Below are 17,066 nucleotides of genomic sequence, written 5' to 3'. Positions count from 1 at the left end.
GGTTGCAATAAAAACATGACTGACGTCGCCCTTAGCTACGACACCAACGGTCCCGTCGACCAGGTATTAACCGAAGTTAAATACACCCCGCCGCCAACCAAGGCGAACCAGGTTATTGCCCGCACGCTTGCGACGCTGGTAAATCCGCTGGACGTGATGCAAATCGTGGGTGGCTACCGCCTGGGCAACGTCGTCGACTTGGGGTCGACCACCGCCAATGTCCCGGGCAACGACGGCTTGTTTGAAGTGGTAGTGCTGACGCTGGACAAGTACCAGGTCGGCGACTGGGTGATCCCGGCGTTACCTGGGATGGGCACCTGGCGCACCCTGGTGGCCGCGACCGTAGTGCCTGAGGGCGTGCTTCCCTTTATCACTGTGGACAAGCGCATCGGCCGCAAGGCGGCGGAAGTGCTTACGATTAACCCGCCGACGGCGGTGGCGCTCTTCCACCACGTCCAGGACTGGCGCCCGGGCCAATGGATCGTCCAGAATGCCGGCAACTCCCAGGTGTCCCACTACGTGGCGCAATTGGCGCGTTCTAGTGGAGTCAAGGTGCTTCTGGTGGTGCGCGATCGTCTGTACCCCAAAGTCGCCGACCAATTGAAGGCTAACGGCGCCACTAAAGTAGTCACCGAGCTGGAGTTGCTCAATGGAGATGTCACAGTCGACGGCGACGTGCGGCTTGCCCTTGACTCCGTCGGGGGCCCGACTACCGAGGCGATGATGCACTTGTTGGCCGATAAAGGCATCTTGATCACCTACGGAGTAGTTTCGGGCCAGCCGGTATCGTACCCAGGTAGATTGGCGTTCGCTAAAACGTTGACGGCCACTGGGTTCTGGCTCACTAAACAGCTGTTGGCTGACCCCCAGTGGAAAATCAATATAATCAACACCTGCGTCGACTTGTTTCGCGACGGCGTCTTCTCCGTCGGTGACGACATCACCTACGTTGAAGCGACGCCGTCGACGTTGAAGCAAACCTACGTGAGGGCGATTCAAGCCTCTGGTAAACACGTCGTCGTCTACAACCACAACGAGTAACCACGACGAGTAAACACGAATTAGCCACGAAATTTACCTTGCATTCTCGTTAATACATGTTGAATTGTATGCTATTGTATTATCTCTGTTATTGTTGGTGACTAGCTGGGGGTCATCGCCGCCATTAGCGTGCTTGTTGTTCCTGCACCGACGTCAGGCACCAGCTATGTGTCATCGACAATGCTCTAACTACCAGCCACCCGATGATTTGTGTCGAGAAAATGGCAAATCTGGCAAAGTTGGAACTGGTCTGATTGTTCTGGTATTTAAATTATTCATTTGGATGTTAGTATGGTGGAAATTTTCGTAGTGTAATTGTGTTGTGCTAATTAGGATATTATCGCACACGAGCCCCTATCTTTCAACATGACATAGTCGCTTCCATGCTGCGACAATTAGCCATTAAGCGCTACCAGGGCTCGAAACTACGGGAGCGGACGCCGGAAATATCGCAGCCTTTCCACCCCCTCCCACCACCACCTGGTGCAGCCTCCGAAATCCCGATCCCTTCCGCGAAGCACATTGTTACCAACTGTATTCAGCCCCAGTTGGGGTTGCGATTGCGCATGCAGCGTGGGGGGGTGAGAGGGGGGTGAAGGGAGATTTGTGTCATCGGGCGTGGCTATTATTAGGGCGGTTCCCGAGGCCCTCAGGCGGTTTACCCTGTCCAATTTTTCGCTGGTAGGAGCCTGGTGCTTTTACTACCTCCTTCCGAGCCACCCGTAAAAGAACCACTTAGACCCCATCGCTAAAGCATTTGTCAAGTAAACCTTACTCTACAATGTCGTTGTTACGCCTTGGCAGTGATGCTTAGCCTCCCCCGCCGCTACAGCCTCCGATAAGCTTATACAGCATCGTTGACATGGCACACTCCATGCCGATGGCCAGACAATGCAAAACCTTAATTGCGGCAGGGCACTCGACAGGTCCGTATCGGAACACCTGCTTCACCCCACCCTTGCTGTACCGTAAACGCTACACCCACTTTACGCTGCTCTTTGTGGCACCGCCTGTGAAATTTTCCACTCAGAAATTCACACAGAAAAAAAAAAAACCATTGCTATACGACCCTGCAACCACCCCCTCCCCGTGCGTTGTTTTCCGAGGCCCCACGCGGGCGCCGTTCCTATTGATGTTTACAACACAGCCCGGCTGTGGTGTTCGTCACCAGGCGCTCATGGGGAGAAAGGCAAACACTTATTACATTTAGCCAATCGTGCGTAGTGATAATGAATAATTAGAGTTAATGGAGTTATGCCTAATCAATATTGATTTTCATCCGTTTTTGGGTGGCCTAGCTGTGGGACACCAGAGAAGACAACGACATTTACCCGGCGTGATTAATCCGTTAAATATGCTCGATGCCAAGCCTTGATATAGGTCCGTTTTTCCTCGAGAAAGTTAATTCAAAAAAGGCGCAGGGACGCCTACATAAACGCCGACGTTCGCTGCTCCCCGACATGTATTAGCTGACACGGAATTCTGCACCAAGTGAAATTAGACCGAAAAGATTACTCCCACAGACGAATGTTTGAGGGGTGCAGCCCATCCGGCTAAATGCTATAAAAGCAGTATCTTCGTTTCAGTAGTAATCTCGTCGTGGAGATGAAATTGTCGGTAGTTGTGGCGGCGGGCTATTGTTGATAGCCATCGAAAGAAACCCTAGCCGAGATTGATACGACATCACCACGTCGACATAGCAATTGCTTCCACCACCGAAAAAGACCACATGGTGTATTGCAATGAAACAAATTTTGAGTGGCTGCTGAATAACGCCTTTTCACATATTCGCGTTGACAACCATAGCTTTGACGACTTTAAAGGCAATCTGAGACAACTGTGACACAAATGACCTAACCACTAACATTCGACCAGTATCCCGTTTGATTGAATAGACTACGCCATTGTAAAGCTAGTCTCTCTTGTTGATTTATTTGCCGTTATAAGAAACCCTTCACTACTTCTACGCTGGCTTAATGCGGTGCTTCGACGTCATCGCACGTCACTTTGACAGTTGCTTAATTAAGAACATAGCAAGCGGAGAATGGTGCCGAAATTGACCTCCTCTCACTCACCATACGTCCAGTTCGGTGGCATTTGTGAAATTTTCTTACATTAGAAAAGAAAGCGGAAGTTCTTCTATTATTTGCGAGAATTTGGCAAAAGTAACAATATTCGAACCTACACACGAACACAGTGATTAGACTAGCTCAATCACCTAATACTCGAGGCGGACGATTGGCGAGACTAGGCTTGTTTCACATAGAATTGTTCTGGAGCTTCTATTTTTTTTTTAATTCGTATTGAACTTTAACTGAATCAGCCTGTTCGAATCCAGCTTCCCTCATATTTTCAATTTCGGAAAGCACAAGCGAGACCAGGATCAGCCATCACCACTACGCAACCATAGAAATCTTCAACACCTTAAATTTCGATAAACTTTTATTGATTAAGAGTTTTCGCAACATTAATCCATAGAGATTGCCATAACCAGGCTTCATCGCCGAATACGATACCTCCGTACTCCGAAGCGAACGCCTTTGAAAGAGAAATAATGGTTGCGATGGAGCAAAGTTAAAATGGGATAAGGGGCGAACTAAATCAGAGAGCCGCGATCTAAACGCCGAATTGGGCCATTAATTAAACTGTGTAGTAGTAACGTCACCACCAGGGTCTGTCTATTAAGTTGAGTAAATATATGACGAGCTGAAATATCGTAATGGAGTCCATCCTCCATCCAGCCCGAGTGCGAGAAAGTTACGTCAGCCATCTTGTTTGATTTCGGATTGCCTCTGGAAATCGTAATGAAAACTATAGGTTCTTAGCTTTCATCCAATTGGCAATCGAAACAAACAGGGGGGGTTTATTGGAGCCACAGCGTTTCCATCCAGAAGTGGTCTTCGAGCGGCGGCAAGTTGAAAATGTCATCGTCCAACGGGAGCTCAAGCGCGGCGGGGTTGACGCTGGTGTCCATAGTTCCGAGGGCGTCGAAAGCGGCCAGCGGGGCCAGCGCCTTGAACAGTAGCAGCAGCTTCGCGGTGGGCAACACTTGCGCCAAGTCGGGCGTCACCAGCAGCTGGCCTGGTTCTTGGCTCTTCATCGGGCGCAACACGCCGTGGAGCTTATAGAATAACCCACAGGCATTGCACAAGAGCTCGCCGTGGTCGTCTTTGCGCCAAAGCGGCGTCGTCCGCGTCAAACAATTAGTGCACTGCAATAGGCGCCGGGGGGCTGCCGACAGTGCTGCCGGCGCTCCCGTAACCGGGCTCACTTCCGATATCGGCGACGGCTGGCCGCGCGACAAATTGTCGTCGATGCTCGCCGGTGGGGTCGTCGTATGCGGGTGGGGGTGGCTCGTCTCCGGGTAGTCCATGGAGATGCGGCGGATGTGGGCGATGTAGTCGAAGTCGTCGCTCAGCTCGAGCAGTTTCCGCTTCGGCGCCGCCAGGGGCTTCCCCACCCGGTTCGCCAGCAGCCGCCGCCGTTGTTGTTGCTGGCTGCGCCAGGCAAACTCGGGCACCGCCGCCGGCGCCGGCAGCGACGTCGGCTCGTAGTGCTTCTGGGCGTACATCTTATAGATTTGCATCAGCGTGTTGTCGGCGGCGGCGAAGAGGTCGGCGACATCGACGCTGTCGATGACGGAAGTGGTGGTGGGGGTTGGCGGCAACACGTCACGGATCTCCGATACCTTAGACATTTTCTTATGTGTTGGGGGGTATGGGCAAGTTGGAGAGAGGGTAGCTCGCCAGGCGGGGGGATGGCGGTGCTTTTATACATTAGTGGGGTCAATCGCAGACCTGGGGTGCAGCTGGTGCTGGAGTGCACACAGGGCCGATTACGAAAAAAATATGTGGGTGGCGGGCCGCCGTTGTCACGTATATCTAATCTACGCACCGCCCATCAGCTCTAGATAGTGTATGATAAGCCCCTGGGAGCGATACCCGGCGCGCTCGTACGATAGATTAGCGATAAACCGTTGGGTACGCCCTATCAGCGGGGGGCAGCGATCGCCGGTTCCGGCTGGGTTGTAGATTCTCATCGCCTCGTTAAACGCAGTCTCTAGATTCGCAACCCCACCCTCTCTACCCCTACTTCCCCTCTCGCCCGCCCTCCGAAAATTTTTGCGCATCGTCGATCGTAACTTTGGAGGCCGAGTCATGGACAAGGTGCGCCAGGAACAGCACTGGCGCGAGATCAGCTCCAAGTACTTGGGGGTGGGCAACGCCCTGACCGACGGGAGCATCTTCGTCCTGCAGCGGCAGGACCAGCTTGCCCTGGTGGCCCACCACCGCCACCTCACCGCCTACACCGCCGTCGCGCAACTGGCCCACCCTGAAGTCACCGCCCAGCAGATTCGCAGAAAAATCGCCCGTGCGGCGCCCAAAGCGACGTGACGCAGCCCACGCCAAATACTACCGGTGGGCGTGCGGGGTGGATCGCAGCGGACACAATGGCGGCGTCTCCGACTTCTACCGTTATGGCTAAGCCCACAATTCCCCCTAGCGTCTACAGCAGCTCAATACATACACCCGATACCCCCTCCGCGTCGTTCCGTCAATACCACCCGCACTCTAGGGTCACACTCGCGAGCGAGGTCGTACCCCACACATTATTGCCACGGCACATTTCTTATTTACGGGGCACTTTCGTCCTCCCCCACGAACTCAAGGTGGATTTACCTCAATTGGTCAGCCGTGGAACGGTGACGGAAGCCAAATGAAACCGTACGGTGGCGGTCCCGGGGCCGTTTCACCCCCGCCACGCCTGCTCCCCCTCCCCACTGGCAAGGGGGGCAGTATTTATCGGAGGTGGCACTCCGATGTCTTGTGGGAACGTGCATGAAGCATCGCAGGATGACTCGGATAGGCCTTAAAAGTAAAAACTTGCTTTTTGGGTAGCCCCAAAGGACAATGGCGCCAAGGCCTAAAGCACCAATACCTCTACCGTCGTTTACCGCACATACGTTACCCGCGGGGTCATCTAGCAACCGCATGCTTAGCGCCGTACGGGAATACGATCCACTAGAATCGCCTCTTCGGTGCGGGCATACTCTAAAATTTCTCCGCCACCGCTCGCGTCGCTAGGTGCATAATGTGGGGTTTTGTTACCCGATGAGGTCAATTATATTCAGGCGAGACCGATGTAGACCACGCGTCGCTCCATTTTTCTTAACGCTGAAACGGTAGGGTCAAGTCCCCTCCCGAGAATGCTGGACAATCCCGACACCAACCGCGACGCTGCCACTACCAATGTGCCTGTCAGGGATAGCATACTATTTCTTTCCTTGGTGTGTCCGCAGTAATTTCTGTTTAGGTTTAGTCAAAAGGTGCCAGTGGCAAAAATGGTAATTGCCGAGGGGAACAAGTTGTTGGGCGTATGGTCGAAAACGGAATCCCCTAGCGATGTAGTCAAGTCAACTGAACAAAAGAAAGAGAACATTCCGATATAAGCAGGCGACATCAATGGAATTTACCAAGAGTACATTCAGCAATGGCACTACAATAGACTCACCACTACTACAATTACTACTTTTTAATGTCATGTTAACTGCGGTACACCTCGGTAGTGTTGCGGTGTCCGATCCGCGCCGAACGCGCGTCGCAGCCAGCCTACCGAACGGCTGTGCCTTACTAAGGGATCACCCCGAAAGCACCCGAAAGCAACGTAATGTCTGACTTTCTTTTATCATTACACAATGCCAAGTCGATCCCTGGACGTAATCGGCTAACCTAAGAAAGTTAGACCATCCCGGATTGGGAAACCGATTGCGCTAGTTAGTATTGTACTATAATTCATTAATAACGAGAAAGACTACAGAATAAAGTTGTACACTTTGGGGGACTGCCATCATATTATCGTTATATACCTAAGCAGTCAACAACGGAGCCGATTCTTCCTCGATCACTTCGGGAGAGCCGGTGAACGCCACCACGGCGGAGGCGACGAACAACAACGCCGAGATGATGTAGGCAAAGATCCACTGGAGGGCGAACGTCTTGGTGAAGATTTGGCCGACACCAAGGGCAAACATAAGGTACGACAGCGACAAGCCAATGGCCCAGTCGTTGTAGATGGCGAGGTAGAACCCGGGGACCAACAAGAAGTCCCAGATCAACACGTTGCTGATGACGCGGCCGACGAACTTGTGGACGTGCAACATCACCGCCCCGTTCCAGAAGATGGCGAAGAACAACCACGAGAACGGCAACGCCGTCACGGGGACGTGGATGAGCAACCAGGCGCCAAGCGGGCGGATGGCAAACGTTTTGTGGGAAATGTACAACACCAAGATGTTGACGAAATTGAGGAGAAGCACCAACCAGGCAAGGACAAAGTGGCGCAGGGCAAACAACGCCAACCAGCCCCAGTGCAACACGTTGAAGATGACAAAGTGCCAGCCCACAAGGCCGAAAATCTGGATTCTCAGCAAGAAGCCCGCCGCCATCGGCAAAAACGCCTGGACGATGAACGCGACCTGGACGACGTACAACACCGTCCAGAACCAGAACAAGAGGAAGGGCAGCGCCGAGAACGGCGTCTCGTCGACGTCAAACGGGTCGTTGCCGATGTCGCGGTTGGGGGTCAACAAGTACTTGAACCCGCCAAAGAACAGGAGCAAGAACGACGCCACCGTCGCGATCTTAAGCGGGAGAGGATTGAGAATATCGTTCGCCATGAGTGGGGATGCTGGCGAGCCCAGCGAGGCTGCAGGGGTTTTATACTCGAGGTAACGTTGCTATGATCATGCATATTCCTGATCACAAATGATTTGCACTGTGGCCATTGACGCCACCGCAAACTGGCAGAATTGAGCCTAAGTGATTAACTATAAACCACGTTCACTGCCATTGACACCAACATCAATGGCGGAGCTGTGGCCAGGGTGAGATCTCGCCCCCCAGCACTATCTTGCCGTCGTTACCGTTTATTGTGCTAAGCGGCCGCCCCGCGCTCGCAACCGAAATTGCAACCGTGCGTCACCCTTATCGAGCGAGCCATCGCAGCCGGAGGCTGGTGTCTCCAGAGAACAACCGAGAAAACGACTCGAGCGAGGGGCTCCGCCCAGCGCAATTGAGCCACGCCGTCGTGGGCAATGGCTTTCGTTAGCCCAACGCGTGGCCCTTGCTCCCCGCACTTCATACATGAGTGACTATTGTCGGTTGCCGCGATTGGGCAACGCCCCCACCCCTCAGGTCGCAGCACCACCCGACAACACCACCAGTTATCGATGACAGGCCTCGACCCGATTAGGGCCCTAAACGCGGGTCGATGCCAGTGGGGTTACAGCAACCTTGGTGGTGAGTGGCCCTCGGACTACCTGCAGGACACGCACTCTGCCCATATAGCTATACCGCTACACCCACGTAACCCCAAACTCTCGTGCTCCTTTCCCCCATACCATGGCGTACCCTCCTTTGAAACACTACTGGGTCGATTGGATCTGTGTCGCTGGACTCATCGCCCTCTTCTTCGGGGTCAGCGAACGGGCAACGCCGTTCTCCCGCCAGTTCTACCTCAACGACATGTCGCTCTCCCACCCGTTCACCCACCACGAACGGGTGCTGGCGTTCGAGTGTATAGCCATTGCCTTCCTTGTGCCGCTTGTGTCCATCACTGGGGTCAGCTTATACCGCGCTAAGGGCTGGAACCTGAAGTTTATCCACCAATTGGGCGTGGGAGTGTTGGGCCTTCTTTTGGCGTTGTCCCTCAACGGTAACGTCACCGACGCCCTCAAGTGCTGGATCGCTCGTCCCCGCCCCGACTTCTTAGACCGCTGCGGCGCCGCTAAGGGCACACCTCGTAACGTCATGGTCACCGTCGATGTGTGCACTGCCCCTTACGGCAAGTCGGTGTTAGTCGAGGGGATGAAGCTGACTCCCCTGGGACACTCGTCGATCGCCTTTGCCGGCCTTGGGTTCTTGACGTTGTGGCTCTTGGGCCAGGCTAAATTGATGCAACCTAACCAACGCCAGCCCATTTACAAGTTCATCGTCGCATTCATCCCCATTGCCATTGCCACTTACATCGCCTTACTGAGAACCCAGGACTACCGCCACCACTTTGGTGACGTGATCTCTGGCTCGGTGTTGGGGTTCATCTTTGCTGGCTTGATGTACTTCCGCTACTACCCCGCGTTGGCCGATGAAGAGTGCGATGAACCCAAGCGGGTCGACGACATTCGTCCCATCTTACCCGAGTAAGCTTAGATTCTATAATTGTCTAGAATTAGAGAATAAACTCATTATCCATATCACGTCTTCATAGATTTCAAATTGTGCTGTTGTCAGAATTTCGTTCGCATAATCTGCTAAGTTTCACACTCGCGATCTTGATACGTCCACCGCCCACAGCGCGTATACCAGGACGCGATGATCGTCAGCTAGACACTGAGAATATTAGCACCGCCAGCTGTGCTCACCTTTGGAATGCAACCCCAATAATGACCCTAATTATCTGTCCCATATCTTTTTGGTTCCTTGTTGCACTTTGGCCACTATTGAATGAATCAATTTAAACAGTGGTAAAGTCCTTGTGGCATGCTCATGTTTCGAGTGCCAGGTGGGACCATATGTGGTGGAGACAAACTATAAATAAATAGGTGACGAAAGGAATTCAATTCGCCTATGCGATGAACTTTCAATTACTCACCACACAACTGTCGCTAACGTCTGGTGGCGATATCACCATGACCGTTACCCAAACCACCACTGTCACTCTTGAGTCTCCGACAACATTGATGTCTGTGACCAGTGCTGTAACCAGTAGCAGTGCCCAAACACTGCTGTTGTCGACTGTGGATATCCCCATTGACTTTGGGACAAGCGAGCCGAACTCGTCATTAATTACTGGTCTTTGTATTGGTCTACCGGTGGCAGTGATTGTGATTTTGTTGCTTGTAATCGTCGTCCACGCATACAGGGAAGAATGGCTGCTCCAGCAAACTATCAAGTCATGGTTCCAGCGCGATAAAGTCGAAGACAATCCGCCTAAACTGGTATATCTTCCCTCATATTGCGATGGAGGCGTTCCGCTGAAAAACCAAACACAACTGTCGCTCAAGCTTCCCATGGGGGATCCCTTTACCGACACTGTTGCTTTACCCTCACCAGTGGTGATCAAGCAAAGCCCTGCTAAGATTACGACGTTGACGAGAGTTAAAGATCGATTGTCTCGCTTAGTCCATATTCAAGACTTTAGTGACCTTCAGTCGGGCTCGACGAATGGAGCTCTTATGCAAGCCTCTGGAGGGGTTCCATCAAGAAATCCACAAATCGAAACTTCGTCTTTAACAACTTCGCAAGTACTGAACCACCTCCCAGCGAAACCAGATGTAAATGTGTTTTCGCCACCTCCGAAACTCAATATCAACACATCTGAAAGCTCTAACCTTGACAGCGAGGCTACACGATACCCATCTTCGATCATCAGAGACTACATCAAACCACGCGACTCTTCTCAAGCGTGGGACCGTGACGTTCACCTTCATGAGTTTGTGGTTATCCGCAACTACACTCGAAGACTAGGAGACGAGTTGACCCTTCGCATTGGTGACCGAGTCGCCGTACACACTGACTTCCCTGATGGCTGGTCGGAGGTATCGATTACAAAGTATGCTGCCGAGCTGACTGCTTCTGACAGAAAGAACGATCGTGATCGCGGTGTTGTCCCAACTATTTGCATACACAAGATCTAATAGCCGATTCTCATGTGCTACCACCTGAGCAAAATCGTGACCATAACTTTAAATTAATCCGTCCGAGATCATCTCTGAACAAAGGATTTCGCGTCGGTTTTTGTATAATAACTTCGTGGAAGTCACGAACATTTCTCTCGAATTCAACTCTCTATCAAAAATGTACATTCTAATGATATATTGAACGTCGGTTAGTTTGAAACTATCAAAAGATTCACTCCCTCGTCGTATTTCTTGAAACCGTTCAAGTCGCGTCCTGCACGCGTCCGAACATCACTATCATCAACAGCGGTATGGTTTCTAAAGACAAAGCCAGCCTGCGTGATGTACTGCCACCTGCCGAGGGATCGTCTCGACCACCTTCTCTGAAAGGGAATTTCATCCTCCAGTCCCGTAAGAAAAACACGACTCGTCTCGGTCGTCCCCCCACTCAGGATGTTCATGATAACCAACCATCCGTGTTTACGTCTCGTCGCTCAGAAAAGGTTACAAAGAAATCCAGACTTGATCAGTCAAACCCAAAGGAGCCTGTAGCAGCGCTGGCGCTGCTTAATACGCCAACAAAGTCACAAAGCATTCCCCGGGCAGGACTGAGGACACTGTTGAGTAAGTCAACAACACCAGACTCATATGTCACCAAGCCCGTCCTGACCGCAGGTCCCCGAAGACAACTGTTTTATGATCAATTCAAGACGTATAATCCTCATACTCAACGGAATGAAGGTGATGATGCCGCTATCCCATTGGTAGTGCCTGAGAAAATCACAATTGAGAGGCCTGATGGTGGCAATCAGAGAACCATCGATGCAATGCAACCTCTGGAAATTGATCTTCTTCTACATCTTGTTCAGGAATATTCGCCTACCGACGGGGGTGACCAACGTTGGCATGATGAATTTCGTCGAGCATTTATCAAACGACTCCGCGAGCTCAACGACCTTCACATCACCAATTATTTGCTTGATAAACAAGCCTACGCCTACGACAATCAAAAACGGAATATTGGAGCAGAGCTTACGGAGGTTCGTTCGAGTCAGGATTCGACTAAACGAGATATTGCAAGCATAACCAAGGTATTTGAATCGGCTGAGCGTGATTACCACCAAGTCAAAGGTATTGCCCAAGGTTTGAAGGCTCTCAATAATTTGGAAGCGGATGACACTCCTCCTAACCACATCATTGGAGCGGAACAAGCTGTTGCGGATGCTACAAAAGTCTACCATCCAACGAGAGGGCTTAAGCGGACTTTACAACAAGTAAACGAGCACCTTAAACAAATATAATATATATTAAAACCCAGCCTAACTATCTTCCTTGACCAATGCCATGATCATACGGTAAAGATAGAAGAAAAACATGATGAGGTGGAAACCCAACTTCATGAATGACTCCTTCTTATGCTTCGACAATGTACGGAAGATCTCGGTCGCATCCAAAAGATGGTTTTTGTTCATAAACTTGCGGACGTTGTAAGCCAACAAGGGCAAATTGAGCAAGAAGGGGAACCAAAAGCCATTGACCAAGAACAAAATAGCCAAGAAACCTTGAAGAGCGGCTTCAGGCAAGAAGTACGGGTTCAACTTGTTGCAGAGTTCGATGGGGTTAATGTAATCACACTCAAGATCAGAGTACATAATGGTGAAGAACACCTGGACAAACAAGTTGACCGCATTCACAATGACGGCAAAAATAAACAACCTAAACCGTTAGCGACTGAAGGGAACCTAATACCACCTCATGTACTTACCAACTCTCACCAGTCATCCCGTATCAAAGCTGGAAAAATCTCTTCGTCGAATTCGCGGGAAAATAAATCGAACGCCTCACCGATATGAGCAGCAGATGATCAGCGCGGGGCCGTGAGGAGACACACCGCGATGGAAGGGGGGTAGAATTTGGTGATAGGACAACACAAATCGAGGTATCATTGGCGGTACTTCTCAGGGTATTTGCTTGGTTAGATTACTACTAAGGGATGTGTCCCAGCAAAGGTTGCTGAGGGCATGTAGAGCCACCGTCTTATCGGAGTATGCCTGATGACAATTGCTGCGTGCGGAAACTGACCATGCGACCGGAAAGAAGATTTGGGTCTACGACTTTTGAACATGCATTAGTGCGAGATGTGGACTGCAACTACAATACGAAATTATATATCTGTTTGTTATTCTAAATTCAATCTAGAAATTAAATCTACTAAAATTAGGGTATCATAAATAAATTCTAGCTAATGGTTGCAGAGCCTGAACTTTCAATGGAATTCTGCTGATACTCTTCCATTAAATCTTTCCGTCGCGTCGAACTCACCGTGGTACCATCAAATTTCCGCAACTGCTTGAAGAATTCCAACATGTACAACTCGTACTTTTTACGCCTTGTGTAGTTAGCTTCCAGTCTCTTGATGTACTCGGCATCCCGTTTGTTCCACTCTGGCTCGCCATTGCGGTTGATAGTATCGTAGTGAATCACAAAGGTGTCAATGTCATCAGGGCGATCAAGACGAATGTATGTCGTCGAGGAGTTGGAGTTGCCCTTTGATTCCTCGGGACTAAACACATAAGGATACATATCAACTGTGCATGGATTGAGTCGTAAATCAAGCACCTTTAAGCTGTTGCGGGCTCCCGTTAATCCATTACACACCAGTTTGACCCGTCGAATTTCATTCGACACGAGATAAAGCTTTTTGAGATTCTGCAATTCACTGAGCCCGCTGATATCGGTCAACCGATTAAAATTTAGGTTGAGCAGTCGCACATTAGGGAACATGTTAGAGAACAGTGGCGGAATTTTGCAGAGATCCATGGCGACAAGCACAAGCTTATTCAAGTTTTTAAACAGATTGGCTTGCACTCCCCTCTCAAAGGACTTATGTGAAAAATAGATAATATCGAAGAACTGGTTCCCGGAGAGATCGAGCATTCGAACATCACAAGCACCTTTCACAACCAGGTCGACAATGTTGGGACTAGATTGACACTTGGCCAGAAGCTCTTCCAAGTTGTTAAGACGATGAAAATCACTGACTCCAAGTGCATTGCCATCAATGCGGAGAATGCGAAGCTGGGGATATGGCCTCAAGTTGAGAATACGCATTTGATTGAATTTAAGCTCCAACTTCTTGAGATTGGTATGCCGCGTTTCACAAGTGATTTTGGTGAGCTTGTTTTCATTGAGATTGAGCACCACTAATTTCGGCAAGGCATTAATCGAAGTAACCAATGTGATCTCGTTGTTCAGCAAATTCAATTTGATCAAGTTAGGTAATTTGAGTTTGGAGCAGTCAACCTCATTCGTAAGGGAGTTATGCAGGCAATTGAGCTCAGTTAAACACACAAGACGCTCTACACCCTTGAGTGAAGTGATTTTGTTCCCAGAAATATTGAGAATCAGCAACGTATCACAAGTGGAGAGGCAACTGAAACCAAGAATTTGGTTTCTGGCGGCATTGAGTCGGTACAACTTCGTCAAGTGGGCGAATGTCGTCAAGTTATTCAACATATTATCCAGAACATCAAGTTCTTTAACGCCAGAATTCACCCCCTCAAGAAACACCAAACGATTTTTGCTGAGATTAATTTTCTTGAGTCCTGGAAGAAACCCTTTCAATTCTTTGACACTTTCCAAACGATGCGAGGCCAAATCGACTTCTTCAATCAGCTGCAAATCACCAGACAGGTTACGATCAGCAAAGACTTCGCCAAGTATGCTTGTTAACGCTTGTCTCATTTGTCCGTACAGGGTGTCCCCTATCTGGCTTATTCGAGTTACCTCAGGGTTGAATCTGCTCAGAACTCGCAGTACATTCAGAACACGCAGCACGTCACCTTCATCGAGTGCCCCAACAAACAGAACTTCGAGATTTCCAGCACGTCTTCTCAGCTTTCGCATCGCCAGAGGTTGCATCAGAGCAACGACTTCGTTGTCACTCTGAAGATCTTCGATTTGATCCAAAACTGTCTCTTCAGGAGCTCCAATCCACAGTTGCCTCGATGAATCAAAACGCATGCCACCTACACTGGTGGCATACGTACCTGGGGGAATGTTTTTGATTTTCCGCTCTTTATGAGCCTTGCTCAAATTTAGTTCGCGTCCTTGGTTGTTTTGAGGGCGTAAGCTAAGTTGCAGTTTTCGCTTGAACTGGATTATTCTGCTCACCTCCTCAAAGTTTGTTGCTGGCGGAAACTCTGTCAGAACCTCAGCATTGTCCAACACTTCCGTGCCATTGCTGGCTTCAGCTTTTTGGGTTTGAACAGCTAATTTTTCGATAGTGTCGGTCAAGGCAGGAAAGTTAGCTGCTTGTATTGCGGTCACCAATATTTCAAGACGCTTGAGAATCTGATCGTTCGTATCGACATCCTCAGTGTCTGGTGTCTTGAAAGCTGAAGGTTGTGATGCGGTTATTGGCGCTGAAGCTGGTATTTCTTCAAAAATCTCACTATCCAGGTACTGATCGTAGTCAGCAGAATCGTTGGTGTATTGGTCATCATCTTCTTGTTCCTCGTGAATTATCTCATCCTGAAGACGCCCTGGTAGCGGCTCTATATCAGTGTATTCATCATCTTGTCTTGAATGACTCATGTCATTAACCATTTCCATCGTTGCCATCGTGTCACGATTATTTTTCTTTAGGGTATTAATATCATCGTCGTTATCAAATGATTCCAGCGACGTCCACAGCATGTCACCATCATTCCCAAAGTCAGCTGTTATCCGTTTTGGTTTTGGAGTCAGTGTTGCCGTCGTCATCAGATTGGAAATTGATGGGTAAGCATTATGGTTTCCTTGATAACCTCGACCTTGTATCCGACGCAACAAATCGTTACCATCTTTCATATAGTCTGCTGGTTGCTTGGATGACTTTTCGAGAGTTGGACCAGAACCTTTACTATCCAACGGCGCCGCTGGTATTGGGCCAGGGGCCTGTGGTGCAGCTTTGTTGGATTCCTGAGGAGATTCGCCCAGTTTCTTAGTCTTGAATTTATGAATACAACCATCCATTCTGTTCTTTGTGTAAGTGTTGTAATCATCTTGGAATAACTTAATTGGGGACTCTTTCAATGGGGACAGCTGGGTCCCTGGCGGAAATTGATACTGGCCACGACCAATGTTGTTTTGGTCACCAAAATTGCCGTTATCGTTGGTACCCAGTATTGTCAGCAGATTCAGCTCGTCTGGTTCGGCATCCTCAAAGAATTTGTTGAATCTATCCTTCTGGCCGTTTTGGAACTCTTGTTGGACGACCTTCCATTGAGGGATTTCGGCTTCGACAGAATTTCTAATCATTGTTTCACCTGAAGGTATATCTAGCGGTGTCTCCTCACGAGCATCATCGCCTTCGACATTATCATCAGTAACCCATTTTTCGTCGAGCCCATCAGGCATCCAGTCGGCAGTTTTATCACCGCCATTACTATTTTCTGGAAGATCAACACTATCGGAGATATTAAATTGAGGCGGCGGTTGTTGAGTGTGATCTGGGAGACTTAGACGTTTACCTCTCAAGGTGCTTGTCGTTATTGGCGGCTCATCAGTGGTGACATGGGATGTTTCTTCCATAAGAGCGGATCCTATCAGGTCCTTGGTTCTGGCAGGAGACCCCTTTTTGTGATGAAAGGTGTTAGGCACGCTCCCCGCCATCACCAGTTCATTCCCTTCAAAGTCGGCATTAGCTTGATACTTCAACCTTCGTTGATACTCCGAATTTGTTTGCAGTCGGCGTCCCTCCAGAACGTGAGGTGTATTTTCAATGAAATTCTTCACCTGAGTACCGGTGGAAGTGCTGCTGGTGCCACCGTCCATAAAATGCTATCTTTGTTTACGTGAACGAAATGACGCGCATACACCTAGGGGCGCGCTGGCGACGACGCCCTGCTATTAACAACAGCCCTATTGACAACCACGTGAGTGCGACAGGTATAAGCCAAGACTATGAGTCTAGGTTATTTCGAGAAGATGTTGTTACGTAACTTTTGAATCTGTTTCATACGAAACACGTCCCTAAACTACTCGAAAATGGTCGCACACAGGAAGATAGGTCACAGATCTTAGTCTGACATAATTCTCGCGATAACTTTCTCCATCATCGTGGACATTCTCAGGAATTCAGCTATTTCATATGGATAGAGGAGATGTTCAGACTTTTTTGGCAATTAAAATCACATCACTAAGCACCATCTCGCTCCTAAGAACCGCTTACCTAAAACTCGAATTCTCACTATGCGCACACTGGCCTCCATCAAGTTTTTCCCTTCAAATCGTTTGCCACGACGTGTGTGACAAAGTTGTTGTGCAATTGCGGAAGCGTTCCTGTGCATTTGGAGCAGTTAGGGTT

The 17,066-nt window shown here is 49.7% G+C and overlaps 8 protein-coding genes across 8 annotated transcripts; 4 read left to right on the top strand and 4 right to left on the bottom strand. All coding sequences in view use genetic code 12, as the record gives it.

The window, feature by feature from the left end:
• Positions 1-156: 156 nt before the first annotated feature.
• On the top strand, positions 157-1,041 carry MRF1 (Mrf1p; the record flags this gene model as incomplete). The annotated part of the gene is made up of 1 exon (XM_034153553.1): positions 157-1,041. One exon carries the CDS (start codon positions 157-159, stop codon positions 1,039-1,041), a length of 885 nt encoding a protein of 294 aa, XP_034014183.1.
• A 2,863-nt stretch (positions 1,042-3,904) lies between these two features.
• Positions 3,905-4,738, bottom strand: DIURU_001050 (uncharacterized protein; the record flags this gene model as incomplete). Its single annotated transcript, XM_034153552.1, has 1 exon — positions 3,905-4,738. One exon carries the CDS (start codon positions 4,736-4,738, stop codon positions 3,905-3,907), a length of 834 nt encoding a protein of 277 aa, XP_034014182.1.
• A 2,169-nt stretch (positions 4,739-6,907) lies between these two features.
• On the bottom strand, positions 6,908-7,717 carry DIURU_001049 (uncharacterized protein; the record flags this gene model as incomplete). Its single annotated transcript, XM_034153550.1, has 1 exon — positions 6,908-7,717. One exon carries the CDS (start codon positions 7,715-7,717, stop codon positions 6,908-6,910), a length of 810 nt encoding a protein of 269 aa, XP_034014181.1.
• A 724-nt stretch (positions 7,718-8,441) lies between these two features.
• On the top strand, positions 8,442-9,242 carry DPP2 (phosphatidate phosphatase; the record flags this gene model as incomplete). The annotated part of the gene is made up of 1 exon (XM_034153549.1): positions 8,442-9,242. One exon carries the CDS (start codon positions 8,442-8,444, stop codon positions 9,240-9,242), a length of 801 nt encoding a protein of 266 aa, XP_034014180.1.
• A 485-nt stretch (positions 9,243-9,727) lies between these two features.
• On the top strand, positions 9,728-10,735 carry FUS1 (Fus1p; the record flags this gene model as incomplete). The annotated part of the gene is made up of 1 exon (XM_034153548.1): positions 9,728-10,735. The coding sequence occupies one exon, from the start codon at positions 9,728-9,730 to the stop codon at positions 10,733-10,735; it is 1,008 nt and encodes a 335-aa protein (XP_034014179.1).
• A 293-nt stretch (positions 10,736-11,028) lies between these two features.
• Positions 11,029-12,018, top strand: DIURU_001046 (uncharacterized protein; the record flags this gene model as incomplete). The annotated part of the gene is made up of 1 exon (XM_034153547.1): positions 11,029-12,018. One exon carries the CDS (start codon positions 11,029-11,031, stop codon positions 12,016-12,018), a length of 990 nt encoding a protein of 329 aa, XP_034014178.1.
• An 18-nt stretch (positions 12,019-12,036) lies between these two features.
• On the bottom strand, positions 12,037-12,369 carry DIURU_001045 (cornichon family protein; the record flags this gene model as incomplete). Its single annotated transcript, XM_034153546.1, has 1 exon — positions 12,037-12,369. The coding sequence occupies one exon, from the start codon at positions 12,367-12,369 to the stop codon at positions 12,037-12,039; it is 333 nt and encodes a 110-aa protein (XP_034014177.1).
• Positions 12,370-12,955: 586 nt separating this feature from the next.
• Positions 12,956-16,534, bottom strand: DIURU_001044 (uncharacterized protein; the record flags this gene model as incomplete). Its single annotated transcript, XM_034153545.1, has 1 exon — positions 12,956-16,534. The coding sequence occupies one exon, from the start codon at positions 16,532-16,534 to the stop codon at positions 12,956-12,958; it is 3,579 nt and encodes a 1,192-aa protein (XP_034014176.1).
• Positions 16,535-17,066: the final 532 nt, after the last annotated feature.

The sequence above is a fragment of the Diutina rugosa genome, assembly GCF_008704595.1.
Source record: "Diutina rugosa strain CBS 613 chromosome Unknown scaffold60_size67320, whole genome shotgun sequence".
In the NCBI taxonomy this organism is placed as follows: Eukaryota; Fungi; Ascomycota; class Pichiomycetes; order Serinales; family Debaryomycetaceae; genus Diutina; species Diutina rugosa.
This window is presented reverse-complemented; position numbering and strand designations above follow the sequence as displayed.